Below are 19,310 nucleotides of genomic sequence, written 5' to 3'. Positions count from 1 at the left end.
AATGATGAGGACGGCACATTTTTTTTTAAGTTTTTTTTTTTAATTTATTTATTTGACAGAGAGATAGAGAGCACAAGTAGACAGAGCAGCAGGCAGAGGGAAAGGGAGAAGCAGGCTACCTGTGGAGCAGGGAGCCCGATGCGGGGCTCGATCCCAGCACCCTGGGATCATGACCTGAGCCTAAGGCAGCCGCTTAACCAACTGAGCCACCCAGGCGCCCAGAGGACGGCACATTTTTAACAAGTTGCAAAGGCGTTGTGCAAAGTCACCCTCAGGCACTGGATTAAAATCTGGCAAAGCGGGGCCTGAGCAAGAAATCCGGCCCCTGAACTGTATTTTTAATAAAACTTTATTGGAATACAGCCTGTTCATTTACATATTGTGTAGGGAAGCTTTTGTGGTCTTGACAGACACTGCGTATCCTGCAATGCTGAAATATTTACCATCTGGCCCTTTGCAGAAAAAGATACAATAATGCTGTATCACATACTTGAAACTTGCTACAAAGAAAGAATTTAAAAATTCTCATCACAAGAAAAATAAGTTCACAACTATGTGTGGTGATGGATATTAACTCCACTTATGGTGGTGATCATTTTGCAATATGTACAGATATCAAATCATTATGTTGTTCACCTGAAACTAATAAAACACCATATGTCAATTATACCTCAATTAAAAAAGCTAAAAATTAAGAGACACTGCTGACCCCTCAACTAGACTGAATGAAGACAAGCTTGTCCCGAAACCGAAGAAGCAGACCAGAATCAGATGTCTTAAAAGATACAAAGTTTTATTAAACAAACCTGGAATGAATAGTATTATTACATAAATTAGGCAGCAGTAAAATCTTCCTAGGGTATATATACAAATCACAGTGATTTTCATTGTGCAAGAATTGAAAGAATTAACAACAATTTTTTTTTCCACATGAGAAGCTGGGACGACCCCACAGGGACCCCAGTGCTGGCTCGCCGGGGCGCACCGCACCTGCAAAGGCACTCCGTCTCGTGTCTGCCACATCCCACGGCTGTCCCGGGGCCACCCGGCCAGGCTGCCCGTAGCACAGCACAAGGAAGAAGGACGCTAAGACCGTTCTGCAGAGCTGAAGAACCATCTCAGAGGACAAGATGCCCTGAGTGTCAAAAGGCTTGAAATCCCATCTGCTAACACACACACATAATGACTTTTACTTTAAATTAACAGAGGTGTCCACCAGGGAAGAGCCAGTGAAAGCACAACAGAATGCGTTACAGCACAATAACTTATAGGAAACGGTGACAGAGCATTTCCCTTTTACTACGAAGGCCTGTTAAGCCCACGGGGTCTGCAAAGCAAACTTGATAGGTAAATGTGACACTTGGCAAAACACCACTCCCGAACTCCACCACCACCAAGACACAAACGCGGTCATGCACACACACATCAAACTACCCAAATACATTACTAACACAACAGTTCATGTGCTTGTCTTCTTGTTTTTGGTAAGTGGACATCGTCCACTGAAGGTGAAGTAAAGAGAAGGCCTTCTCACCTCCATAAGAAACAGGGACACGCGGTACAGGTACACAGGACTTGTCTAACGCAAATAAAACCCATACTCTCAGTGGACGGACCTCAGGAAAAATAAGAACTCATGCATCACATTCTCAAGCTCCACCACAGAAGCCCTTAGGGGCTTCTGTGAACATACTCATTTGGGGATGTAAAAATCAGTTGGGGCGGGGGGGAATCCAACCAAGTATTTTTCCTGCACTACAATAACCAAGTGGCTAGAGTGAGAATTTTGATGTGGTCCTAGGATTTGATGCAGCCTGAAGCACTCCCCAGGGGTGGGCAGCGCTCAGTGCCTAGAGAGTGGGGGCACTGGGGTCTTTCCTTGATAGCGTATTTTCACAGTTCCAGTGGTCCAAAATCTAGAGGCAGCTTAGGTCATACACAGAAATGGCAAATGCATCCCATGTCACGTGACTGTCTAGTGGTACTGGTGATTCTGTCGTTGGTAACAAGGGAGTCCTTAGGTAGAGAGCACAGAATGAAACAGAACACTGTACCAGACGCTCATGGACGGGTGGGTGCACAGGGCTGGGAAGAGGAGTGTGAAAGCATCACGAGGACTTGAGCTGGGCACTCGCATCTTGTCGTCGGGCTCTCTCTCGACATATCGTCACGTCAACAGTAGACATCGCGATGTGCCCAGCACCAAAGCGGGTACGTTTGTGCCAGGCAGGGTTCTAATGTATGTTCTGCAAGAACTGGAAGTTGGCTAATGCAAATGCAATTTAATTTCCTTCTTAGCTTTGAAGATATGTGTTCAAGGGGGTGGGTGATAATTCCTTTAGAAAAACACCACCCGCCCCAACATACTTCTTTGCAAAACATGCGTTTCCTGAGGATCTTTTTAAAATGGTACTTGTTTTTAAGAAAATATTGCCAACTCATAAAATTGCATAGAACAAAAGGAGTCTATCGTTTTTTTTTTTCTGATGCGAATTTTGCGAATATTTCCATGACGTTTCTTCTCATGACTTTTGCACGTAGATATCTGATCAGATACCTGAAAATTTCAGAGTGCCCCCACCGAGTAAACTATTTTTCAGTTATATACAGTGAGTGTCCCATGTGTTTGGGACTCATTTTGATTAAGTCAGTCTTTGCATTACGTCACTCTGCTTAATTTCAGTCCAGCCACGGGCCGTTAACACATGGCGTGTGCCACCTCGAATATTGAAATGGCAAGACTGAGTTTAACACCATCTGGTATTCTTGGAATTCCTTTTAGTTTTTAATTTGTTTTGCATGGCTGATGGCCGATGACAATGTTTTTAAAGAACCATGTGATCTGTGCATTCCAATGTTGGCATTTGTGAGTGTGTGTGTGCATATCTGTCCAAAATTAAGGCATTGCATTTCATGCTTTCTTGAGGCTGTTTTTCACGTCCTATATTAAATCCGGGACAGTGAGAACTAAACCCGAAAATATGCATATGGGTCAATGTGTCTACATACAATGCTTTATCATGTTCAAGAAAGGTGTTTCATTTATTTTTATTTTCTTAAGCACAAGGCTCCAAAATAATAGTAATCTATTTTTATAAGTCAGACGATGTGAGATCTTTGCTTTCCCTCATGGGTTTATATCTCAGGGCACCATCACTTTGCTGATTTAGCCTTGTAACAGTCAATGATGAAACAGTTAAGAAACTTCAGGCTGAACATGTTGCCCGTTCTTGTCCCCTACTGAATGCAAACAGCACAGGGATTGCTCGGTACAGACTAAAAACACCATTCTGTTGGAACATCCATCCATACAGCACACCCTTTAAAAATAATTTTTCTTCGAGTTACTCATTATAAAGAGTTTATTTTACTAAATCTTGTAGTCACTCTGACCTTACTCATTGGATTTGTATTTGAAGAGCAGGTCATGCACAAGAAAGGGGGAAACGTGGCTTCGACTTCAGTGTCTTTTAAAGCTTGGGTGGGTGCACACGTTCTTCATTCCACCTTCCAGCACATCTGTGTGCTTCGGACTTGTGAGTGGGATCTGGCCAAATCTGGTAGGCAACTGCATGGCCTTTGACATTTTGCTGCTTAAAGAGATGTATGACTTTGCCATGTGGCGGCTCTCCATGTCCACAGACATGCTTACAGAAGAGAAGTACAAAGGGCTACATGGAAAGAAAAGGTCTTCCCAGGCACAGCACTGGAAAATAATGTTTACGATGGCCAAGAATCCACAAGGTGACTCAAGAACATGTGAGCTGGAGAAGCCCTGATAGGGTGCCCAGGCTTGCCTCTTCCCTGCACCCATCTCACCATCACACCGCCCAGGGCAAGCACTGCTCCCATCCCCACTGCCCAAGGAGCTGGACTTTTCAGGGCCAACCCTGGGAAGAAAGGAAGGGTACAGAAGGGGTCTTGGAGGTCTGTGTGGGTGTCCCTCTGCGGTCACCAAAGGCTCTGGCACCTACTAGTTAAGCGCACAGACGTCCCTGCAGAAGCTCACAGTTGAGCCCTACGACCAGACACAATGCAGACATGAGCAGCTCTGTTTGTCCAGCTGAGTCACAGTCAGCAGAGAATGGCCAACTCCTTGAGATTTGTACAGCGAACTTCAGAATGAGGAAGAGAAGCACAAGACAAAACAATAGATCACGGAGAGCATGGACCCCTAGGACCTCTTTACAACGCCCCATTTTCTGGGAGGATCCACAACTAGCCAACACACTCACTGGAGCCCACTCCACATCCGCCTTGCATTATGTCAATCCCAAGGGGAAAGCATTTGCAGGGTGCTCTTCATGGTATCTTCACGATCAGGTCCAGAGAGGAAGACAAAATCTCAGCCACCGATAAGCACGCCCTACCTACGAGACAAGAGTGTGCTGGACACACCCACAACTGAACATTTACGAGGATAGAAACAAGAAAGGTTACTTTCTACTATGCTGAAGACTGACATCCTATAGCTCATTTGCGTCTTATTTTTCCCACAATGGAAGTTAAAAAAAAGAAAGTTAAAAAAAAAACACGTTTGCATGAAGGTCATCCATGCAACTGAGCCAACAGTCATTTGTTAACTCTGCATTTTGCTGGATACAGAGCTCAACTGCAATTTTAATAGGTAGCCACCTGCCTCCACCCCCCCACCCATGGAGTATGAAATTTCTGGATGTGATGCAGGGAATTTCTGGACTGTGTTCCATTCCTTGAACAATGTTAATGGCCACTGGTATTCTCAGACTCAAATTCAAACTGATACACCCTTCTCTTCCCTTCTGGTTTCAAGACCTAAAGTCACCAGACATGAAGCACTAAAGACACGGGATGTGGACCATCACATGATGTTTTCTTCACAAGCTACAAAATGCACATCAGACGATAAAAAATGCACACATCATATTTGTCTTAGCTTTTGTCCCCAAGAAAAACAGATTCTTGAAAGAGCAATTTGGAAAATAAAAATCATAGGCTCTGCCAAGTATGAAGATTTACATCACGGTACAATTCCTGTGCACCAGACATATGGTCTTTTTATACACACACACGTGCGCGCGTGCGCGCACCCACACACACACACACACACACACACACACACACACACCATCTGTGGTTATAACCGAACACGTTCAGTTCAAACTTATAAAGTTAAGTCTATGAGGAAAACCAAGATATCACAGTAGGTTCATCACACTAAGAGATAAGATAAAATCTACAACCAAACAATTTTCCAAGAGGTCCTACTGTGCAGTAGATTTCCAGTTGCTTATTGATGCTTAATTTCCAGTTGCTTAAATAATGCCAGGTCCATGACTTTGTACGGATATCCAATCTCTTTATATACATCCAGACTTATAGAATATGGAATGTCCTTATTCTGTGGACACAACCCTTCTTCAGGGCTGATATGCCACTCTGATGTGCAGGTTCAAATCATCCTGTTTGCAACACGAAATAAAGAATTTTGTTAGTTTTCAGAATAACTGGGTAAGTTTTGTAATAATCATACTAATAATTCAAAAATTACTCAATAATACACACACGAAAACCAACTTTCCATTGAAATTCCTCTTGCAAAGACCCACAAGCATGAATTCTAAGGGGTGGGAAATGCTTAATAAAATAATTAAGCAGTGAGATGCCAGGTTGGCTCAGTCGGTTCCCAAGGATACACACCGCCTTGAAAAAGCTATTCCTACCTGCAGAATCTGCTAAAAAGGTAGCTGGGGCAGCTGGGGGCACAACTCCTAACCGTGAATAGAAAACTATCCACTAAGTACGCAACAAACCCCATCGGACAGCAGATTTGTGTTTCCTTAAGTAAATTTAACGGTATCTCTGTTACAAAAAGGCCCCAGTCCTCTGACTTATCAACGAAGTGTCCTTCACTAGAAAACATACCATGTCTTCCATCATTTAAAGATGACTGGATAAAAACAGCGCATAAAATATTATGGGCAAATCATTCAAAATTGAAGCAAATGAAGAGAACGGAAAATAAAACCCGAATTTAGAAACCCCTTCTATTTTTAAAACTCTTTAACTGGCCTTCACTAGGTTTGCAGAAGCTGGAAAAGCTAAAGAGAGTCTTTAAGAAAACCTGAGGAGAACAATCATTATGTGTTGAAAAGACTAAAACCCATCAAGCAGACATGTTCCGTTCTCATCCACACAGCCACCTGTTTCTCTTACTGAATTTTTGTTTCCATGTTTTAACTTTTAGGCAGGTTTCCTCTCGTTATCTGCATGGCAATACCAGCCGAGAGTAGAGGTTTCTGGTATACCACGCCTCCCTCCCTTCAAGGGCTCTATAATGGTGTCAATTTGCACATGGTATTGACCAGGCAATTATTTCTCCCATTCCTCAAAAGTAGTGTTGGGGAGACAGAGGCAAAAAAACAAGAAAAGTCAAGGAGTAGACATATCATCGGCAATATCTTGCGCTTCTCTTCCTGCAATTTTTCTTGCCTGGCTGTCGTGAGAAGAAAAACCTGATTTAAGTGGTGTTATGTCACTGAGCTCCTCACAGAACTAGAGTAACTGAAAGGTCTTTACTACGCACATTCAAAAATCCTTCAAAGTCATCAAGTCATAGATTCCACAAACACAGAGTCATAGACCTTCAAAGGTTCCAAGAAATGAGAGACTCAAAAATCCATTCTTTTAAATGTCAAATGGAGCTTAGCAAATTCCACAGGAGGTGTTCGCTGCTGTCATCAGTTTTTAGTGAAAAGGGGACCTAAAAAAAACCCTTTCGAAAATATTTGGTAGGTATCTAAGAAGAAGCTGGTGTGGAACTCAGGGTTTCCAAAACACAAGAAGTCAGGAATTTTTACGAAAGGGGCTGTGTCCCTGGAATGTGTAGGCACACACGCCTCTCACAGGGGTCTTACTTAAGCCCTAGACCCGCCCCCAGCAGGTGTGTCTGGGGAGTGGGATGTTGGGGGCAGTGCTGTCTCTGGGCCACATTACATGTCTTGAGTAACACACCCCCGGGCACTGATGAAGCTGATGCTAGGAAGGACTCCATCTAGCTCCGCCCCACTGCTCGAGTTCCAGCGGATGAGGGAAGCCCCACTCCAACAACGCAACATCCCCTTGAGGTAAGGACACGTCAACCTCACTAATGCGTAATTACTAAAACTAAAGATATACCTTCCAGATGAGGATTCCTGTCCTCAGAAATTCTTGAAGACTTCCAAATCTTTCGGTGACACTGGAGGGGCCGTGTTCCAGTCATTCTCGGGATACGCTTCAAAGTTGGAGGTATCACCCTCGCCGCATAGCTTGGGCACAATGGGGGGCTGCAGGGCCAGGGCAAGACACAAAGGCACAGTCAGAAGGGAATGGTGTGTACCTGGATGGGACGTGCATCATTTTATATCTACGACTTTGCATACAAATGGAGATGATTTGGGGGGAAAAAGCACAAAACAGTGAAGTTGTCCTTCCTTTGTTTATGAACGTGGAAAGCTTTGAATTGGAGATACTGCCAATAAGCTCTCCACCAATGGTGCAGTAAGGGGAATGAAGGGAGGAAGGATGGTAGCCAGCCCTTGCTTCTTAAATTCTAGAGTGGAGAACCACCCAGATTCCTTGTTAATGCAGATTCCAAGGTCTGCCCAGGTCTGAGTGATTCTGCGGTAGCTGGTCCAGTGGCCAGAGTTTGGAAAGTCCCAGAAAGATGTCAAGAAAAAGCTCCAGTGTTAGTATCACCGAAGCCAAGCCTCAGTCCCGCATCGATAAAATGAGGTCACTGGCACTGAAAAGGAGGTCAGCCAAAGGTTCCTGTAGAGGGCCAGCCAGTAAATATTTTTGGTTGTGCAGGCTGTAGAATTGCTGTGCTGACAACTCAGCCTCTGCCCCGGCAGGGCGAAAGCAGCCACAGACAACATGTAAATCAATGCAGGTGGCCGTGTGCTCATAAATTTATAAAACTTATAAAATTTATAAAAACATTTATAAATATATATAAAAATTTATAAAATTTATAAAAAAATATTTATAAAAACAAGCAAGGGCCTTCAGGAGGAAATGGAGCAAGAGAGTTAACACACGGTAATGCATAACCTTCTAATACTGATTTGGTTTTTGAACAATGAAAATATATTGTTTAGTCAATTAAAAAGTAAGTCATTTAATACAATAAAACACTTAAAAGCAGCTCATTGAGACACTGGTGGTGTGGGCCGGACCCTAGTTTCTGGGCTGGGGGCCAGGTATAAGCATTTTTAAAGTCTTTCCATTGACTTTAAAAAGGCCGAAGTTGAGAGTGTCATTAGGAAGACTCATGTCAAAAATACATTTCAATTCTGGGTCGCTTGGGTGGCTTAGTCCAACTGTTGATTTCGGCTGAGGTCATGACCTCAGGGTCATGAGATCAAGTCCCCCAGCAGGTCTCAGTGGGGAGTTGGCTTGAGATTTTTCCTCCCCCCTCTCCCCCTCCCCTGCTCACATACGCATGCTCTCTCTCTCTCTCTCTCCAAATCTTTAAAAAAAAAAAAAAAATATATATATATATATATATATATATATGCAATATATGTATATATATTCAGTTCAAAGAAAGGTGATCTAGAAAATATTCTCCATCTAATCTACCACCATCACTGCACAATATCCATAAGTGCTGGACAAACACCTGATCTGTGTTACACCATTTACCATTCCCGATTAGAAACTGGTGGGACGGGACTCATCCTGGTCATAGTCCCAGTGAGGGACAGAGCCAGGTCTCAAAAAATCCAACGGTAAAATGTGGGGTCTTAACCCATTACCTCTAGGTGTCTCTGTAGCACTAAGATTTCCACTGTAAAGGGATCTTGGCTTATTAACGATTTGAGATGATCAGCTGTATTACACAAATTAATTATGTATCAGCCATAAATAAACAAGTCAGACTCAGACTCTGCCCCTTGCCGAAGACAGGTAAAGGATGCTGAGCTGACAGTCGCCCGCGTACGTATGTTGTACCTTCAGTTTCCTTTGCGGGACTGCCTCCCAATCCACAGTTCGGAACCACCGGTGTCGCTTCACGTCATCCGCTCCATTCTTCAAAAGAAACAGGCATCATCAGTAGACAGAATTTTGACAGGACAGGGAAGAAAATATTCTAGAGAATCTCTACTCAGCATAGAATTAAAAAAATTAAATCAAATTTAAACAATGTGCTATGTTCTGAGTAATGGTCCCTGGACCGCGAGCTAGGAGGGGAAACGTATAAATGAAGGTGTTTGTTCTGTTCACTTTAATTCATAGTAGAAACAAATCCCGTCATTACTACTCTGGACCACACATAAAAGTAAGACTATGGCTCAGGCTCCTGAGATAAAACAAGACAGACACACGGTCATTCCTGAGTCTGCCACCTGTTTTCATCTTGACAGTTTTCTTTGGTATTTAGCATACTCATCATACAGACCTGGAAACCAAGGTTCACTAAATGGTGTAACTGGCTAATTATTGTGATGTTAGTAAATCACACAACTAGGACTCGAACCCATGATGTCCAACTTCAGAGATCTGAACAGCTACCCAGCAGAACCCTCCAATTATAGTACCAGTGTGTTCATGTAATAGTAACGGTGTGTTAAGGTCTGTCTGCTTCCTTCTCGAGGGTGATGCCAACGGCCAACTTGCAGATGCCAATGGCATCATGGTCTTTGAAAATCCCTCCCAGGTGTTCAGCCTTTGACCCTACCCTTTTTCTCCGTTTTAATGGCCCTTGGAGCAACTTTTTTAGTCTATTAATGTTGGGAGTTGTTAAGATAGAAAACACATGAATTCTGCGACACAGGAAGAAGCCAATGGATCCGAATATAACAAAGTTTGTGAAATGTCACCTGGAACCTGTGCAGAAGAACTTATTTGGAAATAGGGTCTTTGCAGATACGATTAAGCGAAGGATCTTAGAAGAGCTTATCCTGGATCCGGGTGGCCCTAAATCCAAGGACAGGTGTCCTTGTAAGAAACAGAAGAGGAGACACAGAGGAGAAGCCACGTGAAGACGGAGGCAGAGATGGGAGGGATGCAGCCACAAACCCAGGGATGCCTGGAGCCCCAGAAGCTGGAAGAGGAAGAAGGACCCTTCCCCGGAGCCTCTGGAGGGAGCATGGCCCTGCCCCGCCTGGATCTTAGACTCTGGTCCTTTGTTAGAGCAGCCACAGGACACAAATATACCCAAATCAACAGAGGGTCCTGAGAGCTTGGTGGGAACCAAACCTCACACACAGGTCTACTGTGTCTCCCAAGACTACAGCAGACAAGATCAATGCACTGCCCATGTTTAAGTTCCTCCATGGATGTCCAGAACTGGAAATAGCTAAGATGACGTTCCCAGATTCTCTTAGATTCAGTGGTGCCACAACAGAACCAAAACATGCGTATAAGATATCATACCATTTATGCAACAATCTCTTAAATGTATTCCCCTCCACCTGAAAAGTTTGGATAAATCATACACTATGTACACATTCTCAAATGATTAATTCACACACAAATGTGCACACCCATGGTTATGGCAATATTCACAACAGCCAAAAGGGGGAAACAACCCAAATGTCCATCGATGGATGGGTGAGTAAGCACAATGGGGTCTACCCATGAGCGTGACTCGGCCATAAAAAGGAACAAAGCACTGACAGCTGCTAGCATGTGGACAGACCCTGAAAACATGACGCTCAGTGGGAGGAGCCAGACACAAAACATCACTTATGGTGTGATTCATTTACATGAAAGCCCAGAACAAGGAATTCTACAGAGACAGAAGCCAGATTAGTGGTTGCTCAGGGCAGGAGAGATGGAAGGATCGGGTAACAATAGCATAGGGTTTGGGGTTTCTTTTTGAGATGAAGGAAACATTCTTTAACACTGACTGTGGGGATGGCCGCACAACTCTGGAAACCTATTAAAAGCTCTTGGACTGCACACTTTCAATGGGGAGGCATGTACGGTTTGTGATTTACAGGTCAATCATGTTATTTGAACAGTCGAAATAAATAAGCAAAATACCAACATCTTATTGATGATGGGTGAGTCGTCTACTCGTTTGCAGAGAAGAACGGATGCGGTATAGACCCAGGTGGATTTCGCATGCCCAGACACCCAGATTTGAAATGTAGCCAACAATTAAACACGATCGCCGTGCCTTTGTTTCTATTAATAGAAACGTATGGTGCCAAGTGACGGGAGTGTCTAATGGATGATACATATGAAAACGAACACTGACCTTCATGTTTCCGAGGCGTCTGGTTCTGTCAACAACAAGCAATTTCCTAATGAGGTCTCTATTTGCGGGAAAGAGACAAAAAGATGCATCTTGATACGGACCCAAGCAAACACAGCATGTCAACAGCAATAAAATCTGCCCATCACGTTATGTATCGGGAGAGAGGATCAATTTTCATTTTGCCTCAACATTTTCTCTCAATTGTTTCTTCACCGATATTCATTTCTAAATAATTTATGCAAAGCGGGGTTGGCTACACAGAGCGACAGAGCGAAGGGGAAAAGGTTCATTAAATCACTGTGCAGAAAACGAGCCTTTCAAGAGAACATGCGAAAAGATTACGTGCCTGCCCCAAGTATAGCGATATTTCACTTAAAATATACCCATGAGGCTGTCCTTGCCAAAGAGAAGACATCTGCTTTTACCAAAATGAATGGCCACGCTTTGCCCTAAGGGTCTACTTATTTATGGGATTCTGGCCGTATGCTGGTTGCTCTCCTATAACATACAAACTTCTGTGAGTTCCTTAAACCCTGCTGCTCCGCTCATTCCTTCCTCCTAAATAGCAGGCTGTGTCAGAATACAGGCCCCTCAGGATTAGGCCAGGCCAATTAGGATCTGACAGTTAAGAGGAGTGTCAAGACACTCAGAAGACAGGCTAGTTCTAAGAGTAAAAGGTAAAGAAGTAAAAATTGTGTGTGTGTGTATGTCTTTGCACATAATAAAAAGAATACATTATGTATAGCAGTATCTAGAGACTTCAAATATAAATTGAAATCCCCCAGACCAATCAAAAGACCCATGGCCCAGCTTCAAGAAAGCCATGACACAACTTTACAAGACTACGATGTACCTTATGCCCACCCCCAGACTCACACCACAGCGTGGGGTCTGTGACCAGCTGGGAAAGTTGAGATCCCAAGGCCCGTGGCGATGTATGTGAAGGTCCAGGGTCCCAAGATCCCCGGTGCCTTATGTCTAGACTGTGAATCACCAAACACCACACTCCTCAAACAATCCCAAATAAATGTGTTTTTTTTTTTCCTTCTCTTTCCCTACTATTTACAGCCCTGTCAGCCCTGTTAGTGCATATACTTAGAGCTGTCTATACTGGGGTTCTAAATCAATGACATTTTATGTAAAATATAAACTCAAACTCTTACAAAACACAAACCCCAAAAGCAAAGGGTACGGATGTAAAGGGACCATCCGGTATGGCAAAGCCGTGTAGGATCTCTGGACGTGTCTGAACTCTGGATGGGCCTGAAATCCTAGGACGGGCTCTGCAGCTGTGGGCAATTCCTTTATTCACAGCACGCGAAATTCTAGATCTTACTCACTATCCTGCCTGGCTTCTCTCTGACCACTGAGACAGGAAGAAACCCTGATTAGGTATTTGGTCTACCAAGTTGGCAACAAGCCCCTTTCAGCTGTCTAAGCTCCTGTAAGGAATCTCAGTGTCAATCCAAAGACACAAGTGCTCAGGCAGGAAGGTGACACAGCCAAATGCCGAGGTTGTAAGAACCAACAACAGAAGACCTTGAGAACCTGAAAGTCAAAATTCCACCACCAGACGGCACCCAACGGCAGTGATTTGGATATGCAAGCCTCACGAGGGTCCTGCTTCTCAGCCAACTCAGGAAGATCTAGGCAACACTGGGAAGAAGTGAGGTTCTTCTCAACCACCATCTGCCATCAGCAACCGCATCCAAAGATCCCAGGTTCCTGCTCTGGCTGAGCCCTCACGTTGGGAACACGGGGGTCCCAGGGTAAGAGAGAAGAGGAGCCTGGGGCTGCTAAAATGAGGAACATTCTAGACCAAAGGATAGGAGCGCTGACACTGCTGGTTCTCTCTTCAGAACTGACTACAAGGAAAAAAGGCGGAGGTAGCAAGACACCAGACATAGATTAAACTTACGTTTGTTGTATTCCATTCTTTTCCATGGAACGGTGTAAACTTACTCAATATTTCATATGACTGACAAGAGCCCTTGCCACCAATGATGGAAGAAATGATCTCCGAATTTATGCATCGTCCCTTCTCTGGGGAAACGTCTCTAGGAAGAGCTGAAGTCATTCCTTGCAAGAGGAAGTGAATACATTCTCTGAGGTTTTGCCTAGCCTAAGACCTTCAGGGGGTCTCCACAAGGGGCTGATTTTGAGAATGCAAGAGACAGTCCATGCTCATTTTACCTGGACCAAGCACACCAACAGCAACAGCTAAGCCACATATACCTCAGGCTGGATTCCACCAGTGTGCATCCAGAGCAAGGCAGCAGATGTTCACACCCCCTAGATTTACCCAGAATGTCAATGGTCTAAAGTCAGCCATTGGCCAAGCTGCCAATGGGTGTGAGTAGATTGTAATCCAAGTAAACCACTGGTAAACTGTTGGCATATACCCAGGTAAATTTTTTTAAAAGTCCATGTGACAAAATGTCACTCAAGTCCAATGGGATCTGGACCCTGGAGGAGAAATTCTATATAATAGTTTTCATTTCTTTCTAGGGTAAATAAACTTTTGACTGCTCGATCTCCCTCTGCACCTCCCTGTCTTACCATTCACGGGACAGAGTACCCACCTTCTGGGTGATTATTTTTAATGGAACTTGGTTTTTTTGCTAGTCTTCTAAACTTGTCTGGTGTGTCAAACACACCACCTCTGGCCCAACCAGCCCAGAGAAACACTGTCTTCTACTTGGACGGAGAGCCTCTGGGGGGAGTGAGATGACCTTCACCAGTCAGAAAAGCAACTGGATGCAGCCAGCAGTCCCAGCAGCTGACCCAGTGTCATGAAACCAGTTTTCTCTGAACTCGCTGCCCATGGGCTACTTTAAAAAAATAGCAAAGAGAGAGAAAAGTTTAATTCTTGACTAAATGCAGTTAACCACCTTGTGATCAGCAGGGCTTGGTGCACGCAGCACCTCACCTGGGAAATGCAGGGAAAGAACAAGAAATCATGGTACAAAAATGTCTATAAGGTGACCAGATAGACAAAGGTAACTGGACTGCCAAAAGCATTCTGAGATTTTTAAAAACTTTTCTCCCCACTGTTACCACAAATTTAACGAACTGCATACCCAAAGTTACTAACACTGAAGCCGGAGAAAAGTTCTCATAGCAGGTGTTCATCAGCCTCAATTTTAGCATGAAAAAGGAATTTAAGAATGAAAATAATTTAAGCAGGAGGAAAAAGAGACAGCCTGCTAAAGCCATCAACATGCCCACCAACTGCAAAACCAGCTAAAGGAGGTAGGGGGTTGGGAGGGACCCTTTTCGTCAAATACCCAAACGGCTCTCTTACTCAGTGTGATTCACAAGTGCCTTTACTGGCTAACTGTAAATGTCATTTCTCTCGAGACGCATAAAATCTGGCCAAGAGTCATGAAAAGGCTAAGTCTCATTACAGTAGAATAACGACCACCTTCTCCCATCTTGTGGAAAAGCTGACCGACCAGAAGACGTGAAACACAGAGCAGGAAGAACGGCAGTAAGCTGCCTGCTCTGTGATTTCTTGTCTGTGATTTTAAAAATAAACACCCCCGACGATCAGGGAAACGGTTTACTTACTTTACACTGAAATCCAAATGTCTCGGGAAATCTATTTTGCCTGCAAGGATTTTTTGATAAATGCCAAATGGGTTGTCATCAAAAAACGGAGGAAACCTGTAAGAAAAATAAACATCTATTTTTAGCAGAGAGCAAGCACGGAAAAAAAATCCCTGCTTTGTAGTGAGTACACTGTTTCTGCTCGATGCAAGCAGGACATTCAAAATGTCACCTCCCTTTCAGACCATGAGCGAAGTTCTCTGTATTCTTCACATTTACGGCACTGTGTGGCACATAGTAGGTGTTTGATAAATGTGAGCTGGGCACATGCAAGAGGATGGGTAACACTGTGTCCTGTTTTTCTTTTTTTTTTTTTTTTTGGTTCGAGTAGACTACACCTCTATAAGCAGCCAGTATTTGAATCTCCATAGTAGATGAATTCAGATAGGTCACACTTAGGGAGGTGGGTGAGAGCAAGGCTGGTTCCTAACTTGTACCTTTAGGCCACAAAGATCTAGCACATTACAGCCAGCAGCCCATTTTTATAAATAAAGTTTTATTGGCAACGTGGCCATCCTCACTTACTTATGTATTATTGTCTACGGCATAGTTATCAGAAGTAAAGATTGTAGTCCTAGCAGAGAAACCAACAGATGTGTCTTCTCTAATACCTTGAAATAGAAAAAAAAAAAAAATCTGAAATAAGCTAAATAGGAAATATACTTAAAACTGCAAAGAGCTAGAAAAATCCAAGAAAATAGAAAAGTTAATAAATATATGCCAGATACCTCCTATATGCCCCGAGGCACAAGTTGTAATTTTGGTATTTGCTCGCAATGCTGAAGGCAAAGACCCTGAACTCAAAAGGATACCGCTAATTGGATCCTTTGGAAATAGGACTTCTAAATTGGACAGCCACGTGCAGAAGAATGAAACTGGACCATTTCCTTACACCACACACAAAAATAGACTCCCAATGGTTGAAAGACCTAAACGTGAGACAGGAGTCCATCAAAATCCTAAAGGAGAACACAGGCAGCAACCCCTTCGACCTCAGCCGCAGCAACTTCTTCCTAGAAACATCGCCAAAGGCAAGGGAAGCAAGGGCAAAAATGAACTATTGGGATTTCATCAAGATAAAAAGCTTTGGCACAGCAAAAGAAACAGTCCACAAAACCAAGGGACAACCGACAGAATGGGAGAAAATATTTGCAAATGACATAGCAGATAAAGGGCTAGTATCCCAGATCTATAAAGAACTTATCAAACTCAACACCCAAAGAACAAATAATCCAATCAAGAAATGGGGAGAAGACATGAACAGACATTTTTCCAAAGAAGACATCCAAATGGCAACAGACACATGAAAAAGTGCTCAACATCGCTCGGCATCAGGGAAATCCAAATCAAAACCTCCATGAGATACCACCTCACACCCGTCAGAATGACTAAAATTAACAAGTCAGGGAACGACAGATGTTGGCGGGGATGCGGAGAAAGGGGAACCCTCCTACACTGTTGGTGGGAATTCAAGCTGGTGCAACCCCTCTGGAAAACAGTATGGAGGTTCCTCAAACAGTTGAAAATAGAGCTACCCTACGATCCAGCAATTGCACTACTGGGTATTTACCCCAAAGATACAAATGTAGGGACCCGAAGGGGTACGTGCACCCCAATGTTTAAAGCAGCAATGTCCACAATAGCCAAACTGTGGAAAGAGCCCAGATGTCCATCGACAGATGAATGGATAAAGAAGAGGTGCTATATATACACAATGGAATATTATGCAGCCATCAAAAGGAATGAGATCTTGCCATTTGCAACGACGTGGATGGAACTGGAGGGTGTTATGCTGAGTGAAATAAGTCAATCAGAGAAAGACATGTATCATATGACCTCACTGATATGAAGAATTCTTAATCTCAGAAAACAAACTGAGGGTTGCTGGAGTGGTCGGGGGTGGGAGGGATGGGGTGGCTGGGTGATAGACATTGGGGAGGGTATGTGCTATGGTGAGCGCTGTGAATTGTGCAAGACTGTTGAATCACAGATCTGTACTTCCGAAACAAATAATGCAACATATGTTAAGAAAAAAGAAAAAGAAGAAGATAGCAGGAGGGGAAGAATGAAGGGGAGTAAGTCGGAGGGGGAGACGAACCATGAGAGACGATGGACTCTGAACAACAAACTGAGGGTTCTACAGGGGAGTGGGGTGGGGGGATGGGTTAGCCTGGTGATGGGTATTAAAGAGGGCACGTTCTGCGTGGAGCACTGGGTGTGATGCACAAACAATGAATCATGGAACACTACGTCAAAAACGAATGATGTAATGTATGGTGATGAACATAACAATAAAAATTTAAAAAAAGAAATAGGACTTCTAATTCACTAAAATAAGCACTGGAAATATCTTAGAAAATGAAGTTTTCATGGGGTGGCTCAGTCAGGTAAGTGTCCGACTCTTGATTTCAGCTCAGGTCATGACCTCAGGGTCGTAAGATCGAGCCGCGCACTGGGCTCCATGCTCGGCGCAGAGTCTGCTTTGAGATTCTCTCTCTGCCTCTCCCTTTGGCCCCACCCTCCACTTGTGATCTTTCTCTCTACATAAATAAATAAATAAAATCTTAAAAAAAAAATGGAGTTTTCAAATGATATCCTGATGGAAGATGGCAACTTTCGATAGGCAAAAAAACTTCCTGTTGATTTCAAATCAATTTCTGACGTTTAAAAAAATAAACGAATAAAAAACCAGAATACACTGAGTGCAATGGTGTTCTCCAAAAAGATAAATCCATGTTCTTACCCTGACAATCTGTGAATGGGAGCTTATTTGGAGAAAGAGTCTTTGCATATGGGATTAAGTGAAAGATGCTGACATGATCTAATCCTGGATCAGGGTGACCCTAAATCCAACAACAGGTGTTCTGATAAGAGGCAGACGAGGAGACATAGACCCAGAGGAGAAGCCACGTGAAGATGGAGGCAGAGATGGGAGGGACACAGCCACAAGCCCAGGGACACCTGGAGCCCAGAAGCTGGAAGAGGCAGGGAGGACCCTCCCTTGCCCAGCCTGGATCTCCACTTCTGGCCTCCAGGCCTGAGAGAAAATGGATTGTAAGCCACCATGTTTTTAGCCATTTGTCCTGACAGCTACTAATATACAGAACAGACACATTTAACTCTGCACATACATTATAGAGAAGTGAAAAGCTGAAAAACTAAAGAATAGAATATAAAATACAAAAGAAAAGGAAATTAATGGGAAAGTTGAGGGAGAAGAGGTAGGCGAACAAGGAAAATGGAAGACACTCAGTAAACGTGAAAGGGTAGCCATGTGTGATAAAGGCATAAAACAGCTTTTATTCTTACGTGACATTTCAGATACACTTTGGAGTGAGCTGAGACTCAATGCTCAGCGGAATCTCTGAGCCACTGGTTATTCGGGTTTCATAACTACAAGTACTTTGGCCACTGTTACTTCTAGAGTTACGAGCTACCACTGTTCAGGGCAGGCCCGGGAGGAAAGGTCTATATGCACACAGACACTCAACGGGTCCACGCCAGCCGACTACGCCTTCAAGTTAATAGCTCCCAAGTCAACCGTTTCTGGTCGGCCAGATGCTTTGTCTAACAATGGCTGGGGAGGTCTCCTTTCTTGGGTGGCGGCCCCATCTGAGGACAACTGGCTGTATGATTTCATCGGGGGAAATGCGCACGTTCACGAACAGCACGTTAAACACCAGGAGAAAATGTGTCATACATACCTAACAACATTTATGGACAATAATTATTAAACAAAGTGTTCTCAGGAAGCAGGCGTTATATGACTGTATCATGGGGAAGGTATGTTAGTAGTAGTTTAACGAGCGGAAAAAAATGATAATCAATGAGCAGGACCAGATCTTGCCCGAAGGAAGAAGCAGAGAGAACGGGAATCTGAGAACGAGCCCTGCCCTCGCATGTGGAAAGTACCCTAAGAAATCTTCAAATCTCTCTTTAATCCAACAGAATAGTTACAGTTCTTAAACAAGCACTGAGAGCTCGCTATGTAAGTGAGCTAAAGGTATCAAGGGACCCAGTGGCGCTCCAAAGGACGACCCGCTCGTGGGCATGGAGGAAGCTCAAGAGCTTCCTCTCCCAAGGTCACGCCAACTTTGCTACTGTTTCCATCATCTCGCCATGACGACTTGGACATATCTGTTCTCCCCAGCTACACCTACCAGGAGAACGGACTGTCCAGAAACAGGCACCACTGTGGTGGTAACGTCATGCTCCTGATCACCCTCTTGCAGAACCATAGGAGGGGCTGGCCTTGGAAGGCGGGCACTTTGGACGTGGGTTCAAGGAAAAGAAGGAAGAGTTTTTGTAAAGAAAACAGAACGGGGAGGTGCTACCAGGTCACCGTTTTTGACGTCTTCCTGAAAGACCCCCTCCTCTGGTTACGTGCGTAGAAAACATAAAGCCTGTATTCTTCTGAGAAAGTGGCAAGGACAAAGGGACGGGCTGTGCAACAGGAGGAGGGCAGAGTGTA

General features: G+C 43.9%; 1 protein-coding gene across 2 annotated transcripts in view; it reads right to left on the bottom strand.

The window, feature by feature from the left end:
• Positions 1–772: 772 nt before the first annotated feature.
• Positions 773–19,310, bottom strand: part of PRKX (protein kinase X-linked) — a 79,915-nt gene continuing 61,377 nt past the window's right edge. The window contains exons 5-9 of one of the 2 annotated variants that reach the window (XM_027608118.2): positions 14,801–14,896; positions 11,231–11,288; positions 8,977–9,054; positions 7,159–7,307; positions 773–5,441 (exon numbers count right to left, since the gene is read on the bottom strand). In XM_027608118.2, the coding sequence (XP_027463919.1) occupies positions 7,182–7,307; positions 8,977–9,054; positions 11,231–11,288; positions 14,801–14,896 (358 nt within the window). In that variant the 3' untranslated portion in view covers positions 773–5,441; positions 7,159–7,181. Of the gene's footprint in view, positions 5,442–7,158; positions 7,308–8,976; positions 9,055–11,230; positions 11,289–13,148; positions 13,310–14,800; positions 14,897–19,310 lie in introns of those variants that run through there. The other variant, XR_003522593.2, reaches the window with a different exon arrangement.

This window comes from Zalophus californianus, chromosome X (assembly GCF_009762305.2).
Source record: "Zalophus californianus isolate mZalCal1 chromosome X, mZalCal1.pri.v2, whole genome shotgun sequence".
NCBI lineage: Eukaryota > Metazoa > Chordata > Mammalia > Carnivora > Otariidae > Zalophus > Zalophus californianus.
This window is presented reverse-complemented; position numbering and strand designations above follow the sequence as displayed.